The sequence below is a fragment of the Magnolia sinica genome, chromosome 2, assembly GCF_029962835.1.
Source record: "Magnolia sinica isolate HGM2019 chromosome 2, MsV1, whole genome shotgun sequence".
Classification (NCBI taxonomy): domain Eukaryota; kingdom Viridiplantae; phylum Streptophyta; class Magnoliopsida; order Magnoliales; family Magnoliaceae; genus Magnolia; species Magnolia sinica.
Genome location: NC_080574.1, coordinates 33,206,982 through 33,223,167, shown reverse-complemented (window position 1 = coordinate 33,223,167; position 16,186 = coordinate 33,206,982). Strand labels below are relative to the sequence as shown.

Sequence of the window (16,186 nt, the reverse complement as noted above, 5' to 3'; positions counted from 1 at the left end):
ATTGCTAATCATATACATGGCCATGGTATTAAAAAAGTGGTTACCTTACAGCCATAATGGATGTCATGTAACAGTGGTGCCCGTTATGCAATACAGGCTACATTGCAACATTTGAAAAAAATAAATGGCCCGCAATGGGACGATACATAGCCATAATGGTCCAATACAGGTCTGAAATGGACCGATGCATTTTTTTTCTTTTTCTTTTTAAAAAAGGGACCGTTATAGGGCTATAATGGACAAAAAAAAAAAAAAAACTGTTAGAAGGCTGTGATGCCCGTTACAAGGGTGGCCCGTATTGTAACAACTGTTATGCCACCATTACCGTTATTGAATATCTTGTCCATGGCTGAGGATTGTTTAATTTCTCTATTGCTTATGCATGCATTTGGTTGCTTTTTATTCTTAGATTCATATATCTTGTTGCTTGTGCAGGACGTACTGTTATATAACTTTTTTGGTGCTTCACCTTTGAAAAATCACTGGAGAGTAATTTATAATTATATGGAAGAGCAAGATCTTCTTGACTTCAAATCAAGATCATTTCCATGTTTTGATAGTGCCAAGCACAGTATCCTTTGTTCAGAACTGAAGCAACTATATGTCGCCATTACTTGTACGAAGCAACGGCTGTGGATTTGTGAGAGTATTGATGAATTCTCTAAGCCCATGTTTGATTACTGGAAGAAGTTATGTCTTGTGCAAGTAAGACACCTAGATAGCTCACTCATGCAGGCTATGCAAGCAGCAAGCAGTGCCGATGATTGGAGGATGCGTGGTATCAAGGTGTGTATTATCCTGATCTCGGTTTCTGTAGCTAGGGCTGTCAATTTGTCTTTTAGAGATCACCATATCTGATCCAGGTTCATTTATGGCTGTCAAAAGCGGGCCTCGTTCTGAGTTTTTGGACTGAAAAGGAAACGGACTTGTATTGTGCCTGGACATTGACAGACCTATTCGCAGCTTCTTGCTGCATCAATTATTTCTGTAATATTCCCAATTGCAACAATATCTTATAAAAACATGCCTCTGTTTCAATTATTCTGCAGCTTTTTAATGTGGGTAACTTTGAGATGGCGGCAATGTGTTTCGAGCGGGCAGGAGATGAATTCAGGGAAAAGTGGGCAAAAGCAGCAGCCCATCGTGCTAATGCTGAACTCATTCTTTCCACAAATTTTGAAATGGCTCGGACTCCACTTACACAAGCTGCTGAGATTTATGAATCCATTGGCAAGGCAGAAGCAGCTGCAAATTGTTTTGTAACGTTGATGGAGTATGAAAGAGCAGGTCTGATTCATTTTTACATACCCTATTTGTTTGTAAAGATGCCTTGACTTTCTATAGTTGATATTGGTATATGTGATTTTGGCTCAACTGGTTTCCAAGTTTTTTCTCTTTGTTATATCCAGTGCAATTGGGGGGTTTCCATACCCAGCCTATTTATGATCAGGTCTGGGTTTCAGCTCCAGACCTGGCTCATTAATGTTTGGGTCAGGTCTGTGTTGAAATAAGATGGATCTACTATGGTGTAGGTTGGTGTTAAGATGATCTAGTGCTGACACATTTACCTTGGGTCCAAGTTTTTGGTTGGGTCTGGTTTGAGTTGGTTTTGCCCAGCCTCTGATTCACTGTTTGAGATAGATGTCCTATCTAGCATTATTTGTTAGTTTTTTTTTTTTTTTTTTTGGGTTTTAGCTAAATGCCTTAACTAAAGGAAGCTACTTAAAATGAAATTACTAGTTTTAGAATCTGTTTATGAAAACATAAAAGGTCATTTAAGACAGTGAAGTATAAATTATATTGGGAATCTAAAGGGATGGGTCTGAGGTGGGTCCTGGCTGGTTCTATTTCTGGGGTTCTAAACCCAACCTTTATGTCTAGCAACTAATGGTATATGAAAAGAACAGAAGATATGATCCTTGAAAAAAAGCAACGCATTTTGTTCAATTGCAACACATGCTTCAAGATTGGCACAACACAACCTTAGCTTTAAGACCAATCAACTCGGATTCAGTATTACACCTGATCCAGTTCGATACCTCGAGTCCCCCCTCCCTGATGAGTCGTGACTCGGCTTGAGACTGAACAAATCGATCCAAGTCACCATGTTTAAAAACCTTGGGTGCAGGCAGCACATGCTAAAATCTATGGTTTACTGAAAATAAGTCAGCATTCTATTTGTAAGTCACCATGTTTGATTTGCCCTCTTCCTTTTTGGTATTGCAGATTTCTTACTAAATGATGTTGTTAATCTCTTGCCACATATATTTGAAACAGGAATGATTTATTTGGAGAAATGTGGCATGTCAAGGCTTGAGGATGCAGGGGACTGTTTTGTTATGGCCAAATGTTGGTCTCTTGCTGCTGAAGTATATGCCAAAGGAAAATATTTCTCCAAGTGCTTGTCTGTTTGCAGCAAAGGAGAACTTTTTGATTTGGGTTTGCAATTCATAGAACAGTGGAAGGAAGACTTGTCCTCAGACGATTTTGGTACTGAAGAAGTAGATGGGGTTAGAACTTCATTCTTACAGAGCTGTGCACTCCACTATCTCGAGCTTGGAGATACCAAATGCATGATGAAGTTTGTTAAGGCTTTCCCTTCTATGGACTTGATCCGTACTTTTTTGAAGTTGAGGAATTATCTTGATGAGCTGGTTGTGATAGAGATGGAATCAGGAAACTATATGGAGGCAGCCGACATTGCGCGAATGAATGGCGATCTCTTTCTTGAGGCTGAGATGCTTGAGAAAGCTGGGCATTTCGAAAATGCGTCACGCTTGATTATTCTTCATGTTGTTATGAGCTCTCTTTGGGCAGATGGAAGCAAGGGTTGGCCCTTGAAGCCATTCCCACAGAAAGAGGAACTCTTAATGAAGGTGAAATCGCTAGCAGAGCGAGCATCAAATGTCTTCTATGAGTCGATTTGTGCTGAGGTAGGTGTATTGTCAGACCAAGCCACCAGTTTGTTGAACTTGTTGGATCACTTAAATACTGCTCGGAGATATCAAAATGTCCGTCTGGAAATATTCGCTGCCCGTAAAATTCTCGACATCCATCTACAGTCAGAACCCTCAAATTTTCATTGGGAATCTGCAGCAATCTTGGATTTGAGCAAGCACGCAAATGAAATGGTGGTCCGGAATTCATTCTCTGTTGAAACATTGATATATTTTTGGAATTTGTGGAAGGAAATGATTCTGAATATGTTATCTTATGTTCAATTACGTGGAAAATCTGTTGCAAAAGACTTCTTGGCATTTGAAGAATTCTGTTTGGAATATTTTGGAGTGCGGAAACAGGATAATCAAAATACCTTCATTGCGCTCAATTCAGATGCATGCTGGATTAAAGTGAATGATGCTGGTTCTCTGCAATGCGATCAGAACATGGTTTGGATGAACACATGTCAATTCATGTCATGTGCACAAGACTTTTTTGCTTTGGAACTGCCATCAATTGGTATGAAAGTGCTGGAGAGACTTGAGTTTCTGCATAGTTTTTCTACGAAGAAACCTTTGCTGTTATTTTGCCAAGGACAAGTCATCCTTCATATGTTTGCCATTGCAAAATTTCTAAATGAGTCCAAATTGCTTGATTTGAAATACTCTGTTGGGAAGCTAAGAGGATCCCTCTCTTTGTGTAAGAGATGCTTCCTTGATATAGTTTTTCCACTTGATTGTGGAAAATCAATAACAGAGGGTATGGTTTCTTTGCGTAAGAGTGGGATTGCTGGAGATATACTTGAAGAAATCCTCATAGAAAATCTCAATCCTGAGAATGGCAGGTTGACACATGGTCAGATTGGATGGGCTGTGATGCTGATGTTTGTCTCTGGAAGGTTAACTGAAGAATTGTATCAAAAGATCAAGATCTGTTTGGATCAGATGCCAGAATGGAAAGAGTTCATTGAACTGCTGAAGACTGACATGGATATGGGCATTGGACGATTCATTCTAGTCTTACGATTCCGAGCAGCTCTGGCAAGCACATTCATGGCATCTCGGAGAGAATATGATTACATCTCTCCCCACTGTTTTATGTATCTCTTTGAGTGTCTTATGTTTTTGGCATCGTCCTGCCTGGGACGCGGAAGGTTCTTCTATACTACAAAATTGACTTTCTTTGAAATGGCTACTTGCAAAGTGTGGAAGGGTTCTTTGGGTTCTTTGGATCCCTGTTTCTTAGCTCCAGATATGCAAAGCATGGTACCCAAAGTGCTGGAATTATGTGCAACTTTAGCTGAGCAGCTTCTGATTGATAAACGGGGCATGAGGGAATGGGTCAGGATGATGTCTGTCCCCAATTGGTACTATCATTTTCTGATGTCTAGATTAGTTGTCGTAATCAGTTTAACTTATCTAAACTCCGAATGGGATCTTTCTAGAATTTCAGAGCTTCTTCTTAGGAATGAAATTCTTTCAGATTTGCCTAAGCAGTTCTCTGATAAGCTTCAGAGAGGTTGTCGAATGAGAGATAGAGGTCAGTTTTTAAGAATGGTTGCAGAAGCATTGGAAGCAACTGGCAATCGTTTAGTGGTTGTGACCTCAGAAAACAATCGCTCAGAATTCTTGAATCTGAATGCTTTGATTGTCACCCCGGAGGCAGATCATTCTTCTAGTCTGCAAACAAAATATGATCGGTTTCAGGAAACATTTGATATGATCCAAGAAATGAAAAGTGGGTGTTCTGAAAATGCAGGTTGCTTTGCATTGAATGCCCCAAAAATTAAGGTAATGGTGATATAAAATTTTAACCTCCCTCCCTCCCTTGTATCAGTAATCTTAGTACTGTCAATGAGTGGGGGCTCGGGTTGTTTTTGCCCTGAAGTTTGAACTGATCAAGCTGGGACAGTTGTGCCATCGCAATCAAAATTTTGATTTTGCTTGCCCAGGGATGTCCCATTGACCACCCTACATAAACTCTAATCAGAAATGATGCAAAGCTAATGGTGTTATTTATGTTGTTTAGGTTTATGTGGAGGAATCCATCTGTGTTCTTGATGATGTAACAGTAGCAACTAGCTCGATCCAAAAAGAACAAGAAAATCTTGACCACAGAAATTTGATCAGAGAAATGAAAAGCATGCTCAGTGAATTGAAACAGCTCTCTGATGCTTTGGATGCAAGGTCAGCAACCCTTTTTGAGTTGTTGTTTCTATTGTTTTGGGGTGTGTTTGGTTGTAAAACAAACATGCAATTTCATGATTAATCAGTCTAATTTGGTGCAAAAGTTCATGATATTTCACGAGGTGTAACGACACACACCCTTCTCCATAGTTTACAATATTAGGTCGTGGCATCTCAGAGTTTTCTTCTTTTTGCTATAGTTTACAGTAACACCAAAAATTATTTGAATCTGAAGTGTTAGATGAACAATTTTTCTGATTTTTCTTGGAATTGATTGACTTCCCTTTTTTTTTTTTTTTTTACTTTTCATTTTTGGGTCTTGCTTGGGAGACTTGAAAGAATTTGGGAGGAAATAGTTTCGAAAAAAAATGACATGCTCCCCTGTTGGAAGATTGCTTTTGTTGGAAAACATTTTCCTTAGTATTTACATAGAAATTGTTCTAATAAATTCTCTCCAAATGCTTTCTTGGGCTTTTAAAGAAATTGTCCCCTTCTATCCATTTATTTTCCAAGCTCCAAACAGGTTGACTTGTTGAACTTTACTCTCTTAAGCAATTTCTTATTAGTTTTCCATTCTTTATTTCTTTCTCCACTAGTTTAGTAGGATTCTTGCTTATGTTACATGTTTGGCATTTTCTCATGTGTTTTTTTTTTTTTTTTTTTTAAATTTTAACATGGTTAACATAGTGCAATTGATCAACTTACTGCATGTGCTGCATAAGTTGAAATCACCACATTAGATATCCCATTATCCCATTTCTTAGTTTTGTGAAAACAGCTGCCACAATGTTGTAATGACAAAGTTTTGATGGGCCATTTCCTTTGCCAGGATCGTGTAACACGTCCAAGATCATTGTTGTGAGGAGATGGATGGCCCTCGCCACCCATTGAAAATTCCAAGCAACGATTGTCGAGTATTTGATCCAACCAGTTTTTAAATAGCAGTAGCATGATGCATAGCACGTAGCCCTCTATAGCGTGTAGTGTAAATATGTAGCATAAGCTACACCATATTTCTATTTTTTAATTTAAAAATAGGACAAATATAATAAATAGTGAAAATATATATATAAATGCTTAAAAGATTATTCATTTTAACAATTATAAGCATGTTCAAACAAGTTATTAGATATCATTTATCAAAAGCCAACCCACATATATAAGCCAAACCAAATAATTATCACATCAACAACTTTCTAAGCAAACCACTTTAATTAATAATGTCTAACTGAAACCACAAGTCACAATTATAAAAAGAAATAAAAATCCCATAGATTAAAATGATCAGGTACAATACAAGTGTCACATTTCTTAACACTAAATACAAAGAAAACGTGAAAATAAAATAGTAAAAAAAATACATTGTAGCTTACGCTACAGATGCTACGACCCCTGTACCATACGCTACAGGGGATTTACGCTATTTAGGACACTACATAGCGCTACAGCCACGCTACATAGCATACACTATAGGTGCTATTTGAAACACCGGATCCAATTGGCATTGCATAATTTAGCAAGGTTTCTTGTCCACGAAAGGATCTACTGTAGTCTTTAACTGTTTGCTTGCCATGACATAGTGGGTCTCTATTTCGTTCTTTTGTTTTGAACGGTGAGTTTGATTTACAGGGAAGAGGAAATCGAGAACAAAATTCCGACGGTGATGATGCTTTCTGAAAGGTTATGGGATCGGAAGTCGGGGCAGCTGGACGGCTACTTGCTTGGCTTTCTTGCTTCGGCTTCTAAAAGGTTTGAGCTATCGACCAATATCCGCCAACTTTTCGAAAACTTAAAACCAGCGTGCAGTTTTAACTGTTCGTCGTGCAACGGCCTGCCGTTGGTCTCCATATGGTTGGTTTGACTGTTGTATTTTCATCGTGCTGACCGTGATGTTTTTGAGAAATCCACCCTGTCCATTCGTTATTCCAGCTCATGTTAGGTGGCGAGCCCAAAAATGAGGTAGATCCAAAACTGAAGTGGGCCACATGAAGGTAAACGGTAGAGATTGAACAGCTTCCATTGAAACCTTCCTGAGCCCAGTGTGCTTTTTATATGCCATCCAAACTGGTCGCAAGGTCATTCTCACTGGGATGGACTGTAAATACAAATATTAAGGTGATCCAAAACTTCCGTGTGCACACAACTGGCCCGCATATGTTTCAATGGTGGGTGTTCAATACCAACTGCTTCCATTCGTCTGGCCCACTTGAGTTTTGGACTTGTTTCATTTTACTGCCCACCCAATAAAATCATTTGGTGGAACTAGTGGATAGAGTGGATTTTTCAAAAACATCATAGTAGGCCCACGAATGTTTCAACGGCGGGTGTTAAATTAGTAAGCCATGTGGTCCAATTGAGTTCTGAATCTGCTTCATTGTTTGCTCTCAAACTAAAATGAGCTGGCTAAAATGATTGAAGTGATGGATTTCAAAAAAGCATCCTAATGGACCTATGAATTTTTGAGCGGCCATGTTGGGAGAGAAACCTGATTGTGTAAGCCTACTAACTCAGTACGCTGGGCCCACCATGCTGTATGTGTCTTATCGACGTCATCCATTTGATTTATCAGCTCATTTTAGGGTATGGACCCAAAATTAAATCATATTCAAAGGTCAAGTGAACCACACCATAGAAAACAATGTAAATTGAATGCCTACCGTTGAAAGCTTTTTCGTAGCCACAGAAGTTTTAGATCACGCTGATATTTGTGTTTTCCTTTCATAATATATTGGATGACAACTAAACATCATTGTGGGCCCTAGAAAGGTTTCAACAGTGATTTATTTGCTTTATTGAGTCCATCCATCCGTTTTGACAGCACGTTTTAAGGCATAAGCCACAAAATGAGGCTGATTCAAAGTTCCAAGTATACCACACCACCGGAAACCATGGGGATAATGACTTCACCGTTGAAATCTAACTAGGGCCCACTGTAAGGTTTTTGATAAATCCACCCCATCCATCCATTTTTCCAGCTCATGTTAGTGGGTGACCAAAAAATGTGCAGATCCAAAACTCAAGTGGGCCACAAGGCAGGAAACAGTGGGGAGGGAGATGCGTACCGTTAAAACCTTCCCGAGTCGTCCACACTGTTTATATGCCATCCAAACTGGTCATAATGTCATTTCCACTAGGATGAACTAAAAACCCTAACACAGTATCCTGATCCAAAACTTCTGTGGGCCCACAACTACCTCACTAATGTTTCATTGGTGGTTGTTCAATACCAACTATTTCGTGTTGTGTGGTCTACTTGAGTGTTGGATCTGCCTGGTATTTGAGCCCACTTTCTAAATTTACGTGTCTAAAATGATGGACGGGTTGAATTGCTCAGCTAGAGAGTTCAACGGTCAGCATTCAATACTGACTACCGTGACTGTTGGATCTGCTTGATTGTTGGACTCACCCTCTAAAATTATGTGACTAAAATGGTAGATGGGTTGGATTCCCCACAGGGAGAGAGTTAAAGGGTTGAGGTTCAATACCGACCAGTTATTTTTACCAAGTGACGAAAACACCCTGGAGGAGCACCCTGCTACATCTACCTTGAGTGACCATGGTCAGAGCAACTAAGGAAAGGGAAAATCATGTGGAGGATACGGTACCAGAGACATCTGGTCCAAGCAACCAAGGCAAGGGCAACAGGGCTAAGGAAAATAACAACTCTAGGCAAAAGAGAAAAGGTAAGGCCAAGAAAAGATAAAAGTCTTCTCCTTTCTATTTATTGTACAAGGTTTTGTGTAAATGAAACAAGTTTTTTTTTTTTTAAATGAAATGGACCTCCGTTTATGTATGGAATTTCAAGGAAAGAGGTGATGAGTTATAGTGTCCCTATGCATAGAGATTCCCCGAAATTAGGTCTTATATTAATCTCCATTTTGGCATGGTAGACGTTATAGTCCAACTGATTTTGCAATTGTGGATAATCTACAATCCAAAGGAGGTTCACGGCCAAGGGTAAAGATAGCAGAGGAATAGTTATTCTGCAGTGTACATGTTGTTTTCCAAGTGATTTCAGTAAAGAATCGCAGGACACTTTATTACACTGAGTTGATAGGGTGTGGTAGGTTCAAGGTGCCAGCCATATTCTTCTCCAGCAGCTGGGCGCAGTGTCATATTCTTCTGAATATTCTGTTCCCCTGTTTCATTTTTCTGGTTTTGTTCTTCTTATATGAATTGATTATCATCTGAATTAATGGTCTACAATGTGGGTTAGGTTGGAAATCAATCTATAGCTTTTATATATTATATATATATATATATAGGGAAAAGTTACAATGCGCTCGTGGGCCCCACTGTGATGCGTTTCGAACATCTACCCCATCAGTCAGATGCACCATTCCATCGTGGGCCTAGGTCTCAAAAATCAAGTCAATCTGTGACTTGTTTTGGGCCACACCACATACAGAAGTGGAGAGGGGCCGTGCACTATTAAAACATTCATAATCAATTTTTGGGCCCACCGAGATGTGGTTTGCAAATCCAGCCCATCCATTATGTGTGTCCCACTTGGATGAGGGTTCCGACCAAGTTTCAGATGCATGCAATTTTCAGGTGGGCCCCACCAAGTGCTTTTATATGTTTTAACGGTGTCTTCACATGATTTTAGATGGTATGGCCCACCTGAGTTCTGTACACGGCTGATTTTTGGGATATCTCATAATTTAAAGGGGACCCATCAAATGCACGGTGTTGATGGTCGACACGCATCACGATGGGGCCCACACAGCTTGAACTCACGGGAGCTTATAGTGAGGTCGAGCGCATAGTACCTTTTCCCATATATATATATATATATATATAAAGGCTCAAGGTGCCATCCTGCCAGGTTCCCCATTGGTCTAGTAGCCTAGCTTAATGAAGTTTGTCAGTTTGGCTTTTAGCAAATGGTATCAGAGCCTGCGATGAGAGTACAAGCTGTGACATTGGCTGAAAAGGGCTACTGAACATGGGGCTAGAGACTAGAGTCCGTTGTCATAAAGGTCAGCTCCGTTTCAGAGGGGTTGACCTTGAAAAAAGGGTAACTTAGATCAAATTGAAAGCCACCACAAAGTGAAAAAAATACCTTAGACACAAGCCAGGTGTTTTGGGCAGCCTTTGGTGTTGGCTGATCCTTGCCTGAGAAAACCCCATAATGGATCCTAGCCACAATTCTTCCTAGCTTCGGCATGTGTGATGCGATTTCACCTCTTCAATCTCTTTTCCTGCAGGCGTGTTAATGGCTGCAATTTCGTTAGCTGCCAATGGTCCACTGATCGAACGGCAAGATCTATTATGATCGTGAACATCTGCTTTACATAGGAGAGACTGAAGTCACTGTGGGAGTATTAGTCTGTTCCTTTTTCTACAATGAAATGTTTGTGGTGGCACATGTGCCAACATTGCATGTGTGCAATATAATGGCCACTCATTAGGTGGGGATCATCTTGAACATGTCCTAGCCCAATAAATCAGGCTTATTCACGGATTGGGCGGATCACCCTTATATGAATTGAAGATAGAAGAGATAGGACCATACATGTAGGTTACATGATCAGTGGACAGGCTTGATTTTGGGCCAGGGAAATGGTGTAACCCTCATGATGAGTGGGATGAATCTTTGCACCCGTAAGCCATATTGGATGCAGTGAATAGCCTCTTCAATCTATTTTCAATCTATCCTAATATACTTTACTCATCTAGCGGTTGCTGACCCTGCACTAACCTTTTAATTAGTCTTCTAAATCATTACTGTAGTTGACGCAGGAATGGGCGTGATGAGATCGATCACCGTCTTCAAAGAATAATTTCTCCGAATCCATGAGTTTCTCATAACTCCTTAGAGGGATTCCTCGAATCCATGAGGAGAGATTAAAAATAAATAAATAAATTCTAAATAAATTAGAAATAAATTGATTGATGATAAAAACGAGTTTACAATTCCTTAAATAGCGATATGAAACCTAGAAAGAAGTTTCAGAATCTTTCTCCAACTCAAACTCTCTAAAATCATGACTTACTAAATAGTAAACTTACTATTCATAGACGGTCATGATTTCTACTAGACTTCATGGTTTTTGGCCAAAAATAGTAAGTGTCCTGTTTATCTTAACCATATTATTCTCCTAAAATTTTTAAGCACTATTCATGTTGGACACAACTCATCAAAAGTTATGATAGAACTAAAATTACTATAAATAGTAAAAATGGAAATAAAATGGATTTTCGGCCGTCATCTGATGTAATCTCGCAAATTCAGCATGGGCAACCCAGTGTAGCGGGTTGGTTGGCTAAAGTAGCTTCTCCTACCCAAAATCATATATGGTATGTCCAATAAGTCATTTCGGTTTGCAAGAGATGCCTGTTTTAAGGTTCTGACGATCCGGATCACTTTCGCCTCTAATCGGGCTTTCTCTGGTCCATGTTGGCCATGAAATTGTCTGCATCCCGCTCTGCATCAGTAGTAGTCCCAGAGCATTATTTAATACCTTAAAACCTTAGGTTTATTCACATATATGGGCCCTAGAGGCTATAAACAAGTGAGGCCCAGGGTTCAGTGATGCAAAACGATGATATGGTGGGACTCATGATAGATAAGTAATGCACAAAAAAATTCACTTGAATAGGATACCTCTAGATATAGATGAATTTCTCAAATTTATGGGAACTATTGCTGTATTTTTCTTTCTTACCCGTTTGATTCTGCTACGCCATTTCCCCACCAAAAATGTTACCATTGTACATTAAACTTCACGGAAAATAAATTATTTCCCAACAATGTGTCATTTATTTATATGATCCTAGTCATGGGAAAGGTATTAGATTGTAAATATCTAGCTATGTAATATCCTATATTTAGCACCTAGGATCTTTCTTCTAGCTATGCACTATTCTCCCTAGCTATGTAATATTCCATATTTAGCACCTAGGAAAACTTCAGATGATCTAAAGCCAAACTAGTAGTAAAATGATATACTCAACTCTAAGAATTAATTATAAAGAGATTTTCTTATGTCTCTAAAAATGATTCACTTAAAATATTCATGGAGTTGGTGGCTCATTTTCATCTTAAGCTACATTAGACTGAAGTGAAAACAGTATTTTAATTGAATTTAGAATAAGAAACTTTAATAAAACAACCCAAATGTTTTTTGGTAAATGACCAAGAATATTTTGTTGGGGATTTGTTCTACGGAATCACACAGATCTAGATATAGGATAGCAATCTAATATCGTCAAGCAATCATAAGAGAACACAAAGATTTAATGTGGAAAACCCTTGCGGGAAAAAACCACGGCACAAAGCGACAGAAATCTACTATGAAATAGAAATTACAAGATAGAGGACTTATCCGATTTGAACAACCTCGAATCTCACCCTTACTACACCCTTTGATAACCTAAAACCCTCTTAGGAACCCTTGGAAAACTTTTAAAAAGCCTTAGAATACTTTAGAATAGCCCTAGGGACCTCTATTTATAGTTTAGGAAACTCCACTTACGCACTTCCTTTGGAAAAGTCTAAAAATCGCCTCAAATTTACGCAGCCCACGCAGGATCTGCGTAACCTCGACTAGTCGAAGGAGGGCCTCGATTGGTCGAGCAACCCGCTCGACCGATCGGGTCATCCCCTCGATTGGCCGAGCATCCCGGACACCCAAAACATATGCTTACTGGACTTTAAGTCGAGCGGGCTCGATTGGTCGAGTGGACCCTCAACTGGTCAAGCATCCCATAAGATAGAAGACATCTTCCGACAACAATCTCCACCATGTCTTCAATCTTCAACCGTGTAGCTTCTTGACCTCTTCTCTTATCCCTGCATCGTATTATAGCTTCAATCAATGCTTCTCGTGCACACTCCATTCTTCTTTTACGCCATCGTCAATCTCAGAGAAGTTGCACAGAACTTGAACTTTTCTTTAGGAACGACTTTGGTGAGCATGTCTGTTGGATTCACGCTGGTATGAACCTTCTCTAGTGTTACGCCTCCTTCCTCAAGTACCTGTCGGATAAAGTGATGACGAACATCAATGTGTTTAGTACGTGAGTGATAAATAGAATTTTTAGCGAAATTGATAGCGCTCTCACTATCACAGTTAATCGCCACAGCCTCCTGCTGAAGTCCTAACTAATTTATCATGCCCCTGAGCCAAACACCTTTAAACGCTTCCGTCACTACCATATATTCTGCTTCGGTCGTGGAAAGAGCCACCACGAACTGAAGCTTCGACATCCAACTGATTGCTCCACTCGATAGTACAAACAAGTATCCTGAAGTAGACTTCCTGGAATCTATACTGCCTACGTAGTCGGAATCCACATACCCTACTAACTTTGTCCCTGTTTTCTTAAAAGTTAAGACATAGTCTTTCGTACCTCAAATATATCGAAGTAGCCATTTCACTGCTTCCGAATGTTGCTTGCCAAGATTTAACATATATCTGCTCATAACACCGACTACCTGTGAAATATCTGGTCTCGTATAGACCATGACATACATTAAACTGCCAACCGCATTCGAATAAGGCACATGAGACATAACCTTCTTTTCCTCATCTGATTTAGGACATTGTTTTGAGGAAAGCTTAAAGTGAGCCGCGTGGGGAACGCTTATCGGCTTTGCTTAGTCCATCCTATACTTGATCAATACATTTTCAAGGTATTCTGCTAGTGATAGCCAAAGCCTGCTCTTCTTCCTATCTCTATGAATATCTATGCCGAGAATCCTCTTTGTAGCCCTCAGATCTTTCATCTTGAATGTCCCTGATAACTGAGTCTTCAGTACGTTGATTTTAGATATATTATGACAAGCGATCAGCATATCATCAACATACAGTACTAGGATGATGGATTTTCCATCACTCAATGTCTTGTAATGACACAGTGATCGTATTCACTCCGAGTAAATTTCTGACTCACCATGAAAGAGTCAAATTTCTTATACCACTGCCTAGGCGACTGTTTCAGGCTGTACAACGACCTCATTAACGTGCAAACCTTTTTCTCTGCCCCTTTAACTTCGTAGCCCTCTAGTTGCTTCATGTAGATCTGCTCTTCCAACTTCCCATGCAGGAATGCAGTCTTAACATCCATCTGTTCCAGCTCGAGATCGTATTGGGCAACCAACACAAACACGAATCTGATAGACACCTACTTAACTACTGGCGAATATCTCTGTGAAGTCGATTCCTTCTCTCTGAGCATAACCATTCGCTACCAACCTTACTTTATATCTATCATGTTTCCTTTTGAATAACCACTTGCATCCAATCATTTTTGGCCCATTGGAAGCTCCACTAGCTCCCATGTGTGATTTTTATGCAACGAGTCCATCTCATTGTCCATAGACGCCTTCCACTTTTCTACATTAGGCTCATCAAGAGTCTCTTGAATAGTAGACGGATCCCCCTCATCTGTAACGAGGGCATATGCAATATTAGAGTCGTCCCTATCTCTTGCCAGTAACTTGCGATCACGCAGTGGATTTCTTCTCACAAATGACTGCTCCACCTGATCCTGTACCTCTATCTTCGCACCTGTCTCTGCTTGAGTATTATCTATGTTAATCTGGACGTCTACGATCACCCTTTCTGGTTCATCTTGCTCCTTTTGGTCATTCTTGCCAAATAGGGAGCTTTCATCGAATCTGATGTCACAGCTAGTGATGACCTTGCGTGTGACTTTATTGAATAACCTGTAACCTTTCACACCAATATCATAACCAATAAAGATATATTTTTTAGCTCTATAGTCTAGCTTATCTCTCTCAACTGACGGTACGTGAGAGTAAGCCTCACAACCAAATATGCATAGATTTGAGTAGTCAATTTTCTGACCACTTCATACTACCTTTGGAATTTTACATTCAATTGCCATTGAAAGAGACCGGTTCACTAAATAACAAGCCGTGTTAACGGCCTCAGTCCATAGGTCATTGCCCAACGCAGCATTACTTAACATGCATTTGGCCCTCTCCAAGAGAGTCCGATTTATTCGCTCAGCCACGCCATTTTGCTCGAGCGTGTGGCACACTGTGTTGTGCCTGATGATCCCTTCATCCTTGCAATACTCATTAAACTCAGTGAAAGTAAATTCTGCACCATTGTCAGTCCTTAAAACCTTTATTTTTCACCCTGACTGTTTTTCCACCATTACCTTCCATTGTTTGAATATGGTGAAAACTTCAGATTTACGTTTCATGAAGTAAACCCAAACTTTTCTGGAGTAGTTGTCAATGAATGAAACAAACCATGATGACCTCCCAATCGAAACTGCTGGCGATGACCCCCATATGTTAGAGTGCACAAAATCAAGCACTTCCTTACAAACATATTTTTCAGATTTAAAAAATAATCTAGATTGTTTACTATATATACAATGCTAGCATATATCTAAATCAAAAATTTTAAAAGCTGGAACCAAACATTGATCAAGTACCTTCATGCCCCGCTTGCTCATGTGGCTCAGATAAGCATGCCACATACGTAGAAACGTAGAGTCTGCAATAGCTGCTGCCACTCCACCTGCTGAAGTGCTCCCAATCAACTTGTAAAGGTTTTCGTACCTTTGCGCTCTCATAACCACGAGTGCCCCTTTTGAAACTTTAAGGACACCATTAATACCGGTGAACTTGCACCCTATAGCCTCGAGTGCATTGAGAGAAATCAGACTTTTCTTCATATCAGGAACGTGCCTGACATTAGTCAAGGTATGCTCCATCCCATCAAACATCTTGATGCTCACCGTACCAATAACCACAACATTACAGGCATTGTCATTGCCCATAAAAACTTGTCCACCATCGCATTCTCTATAACTGGCGAACCAACTCCGATAAGGAGTCATGTGATATGATGCTCCTGTGTCTAGGATCCACTCATCTGCATGATTGTCGTGAACATGTCCGATCATGGACACAGACAGAACATCACCACCACTTGTTTCTTCATCAGATATGACAACATTGGCCTCCTTGGAAGAAGCCGCTGAATTTTCTTTCTTCGCTTTAGAATTCATACAATCCTTCTTCATGTGTCCAGACAACCCACAATTCCAACATTTTAATTTTCATTTGCCCT

General features: G+C 39.8%; 1 protein-coding gene across 1 annotated transcript in view; it reads left to right on the top strand.

Annotated features, from left to right (window-relative positions):
• Window positions 1–447: 447 nt before the first annotated feature.
• Window positions 448–16,186, top strand: part of LOC131236920 (uncharacterized) — a 90,984-nt gene continuing 75,245 nt past the window's right edge. The window contains exons 1-6 of the mRNA XM_058234455.1: window positions 448–786; window positions 1,050–1,287; window positions 2,278–4,730; window positions 4,969–5,126; window positions 6,756–6,875; window positions 8,582–8,859. Of these exons, the coding sequence (XP_058090438.1) occupies window positions 505–786; window positions 1,050–1,287; window positions 2,278–4,730; window positions 4,969–5,126; window positions 6,756–6,875; window positions 8,582–8,699 (3,369 nt within the window). The 5' untranslated portion in view covers window positions 448–504 and the 3' untranslated portion in view covers window positions 8,700–8,859. The remainder of the gene's footprint in view (window positions 787–1,049; window positions 1,288–2,277; window positions 4,731–4,968; window positions 5,127–6,755; window positions 6,876–8,581; window positions 8,860–16,186) is intronic.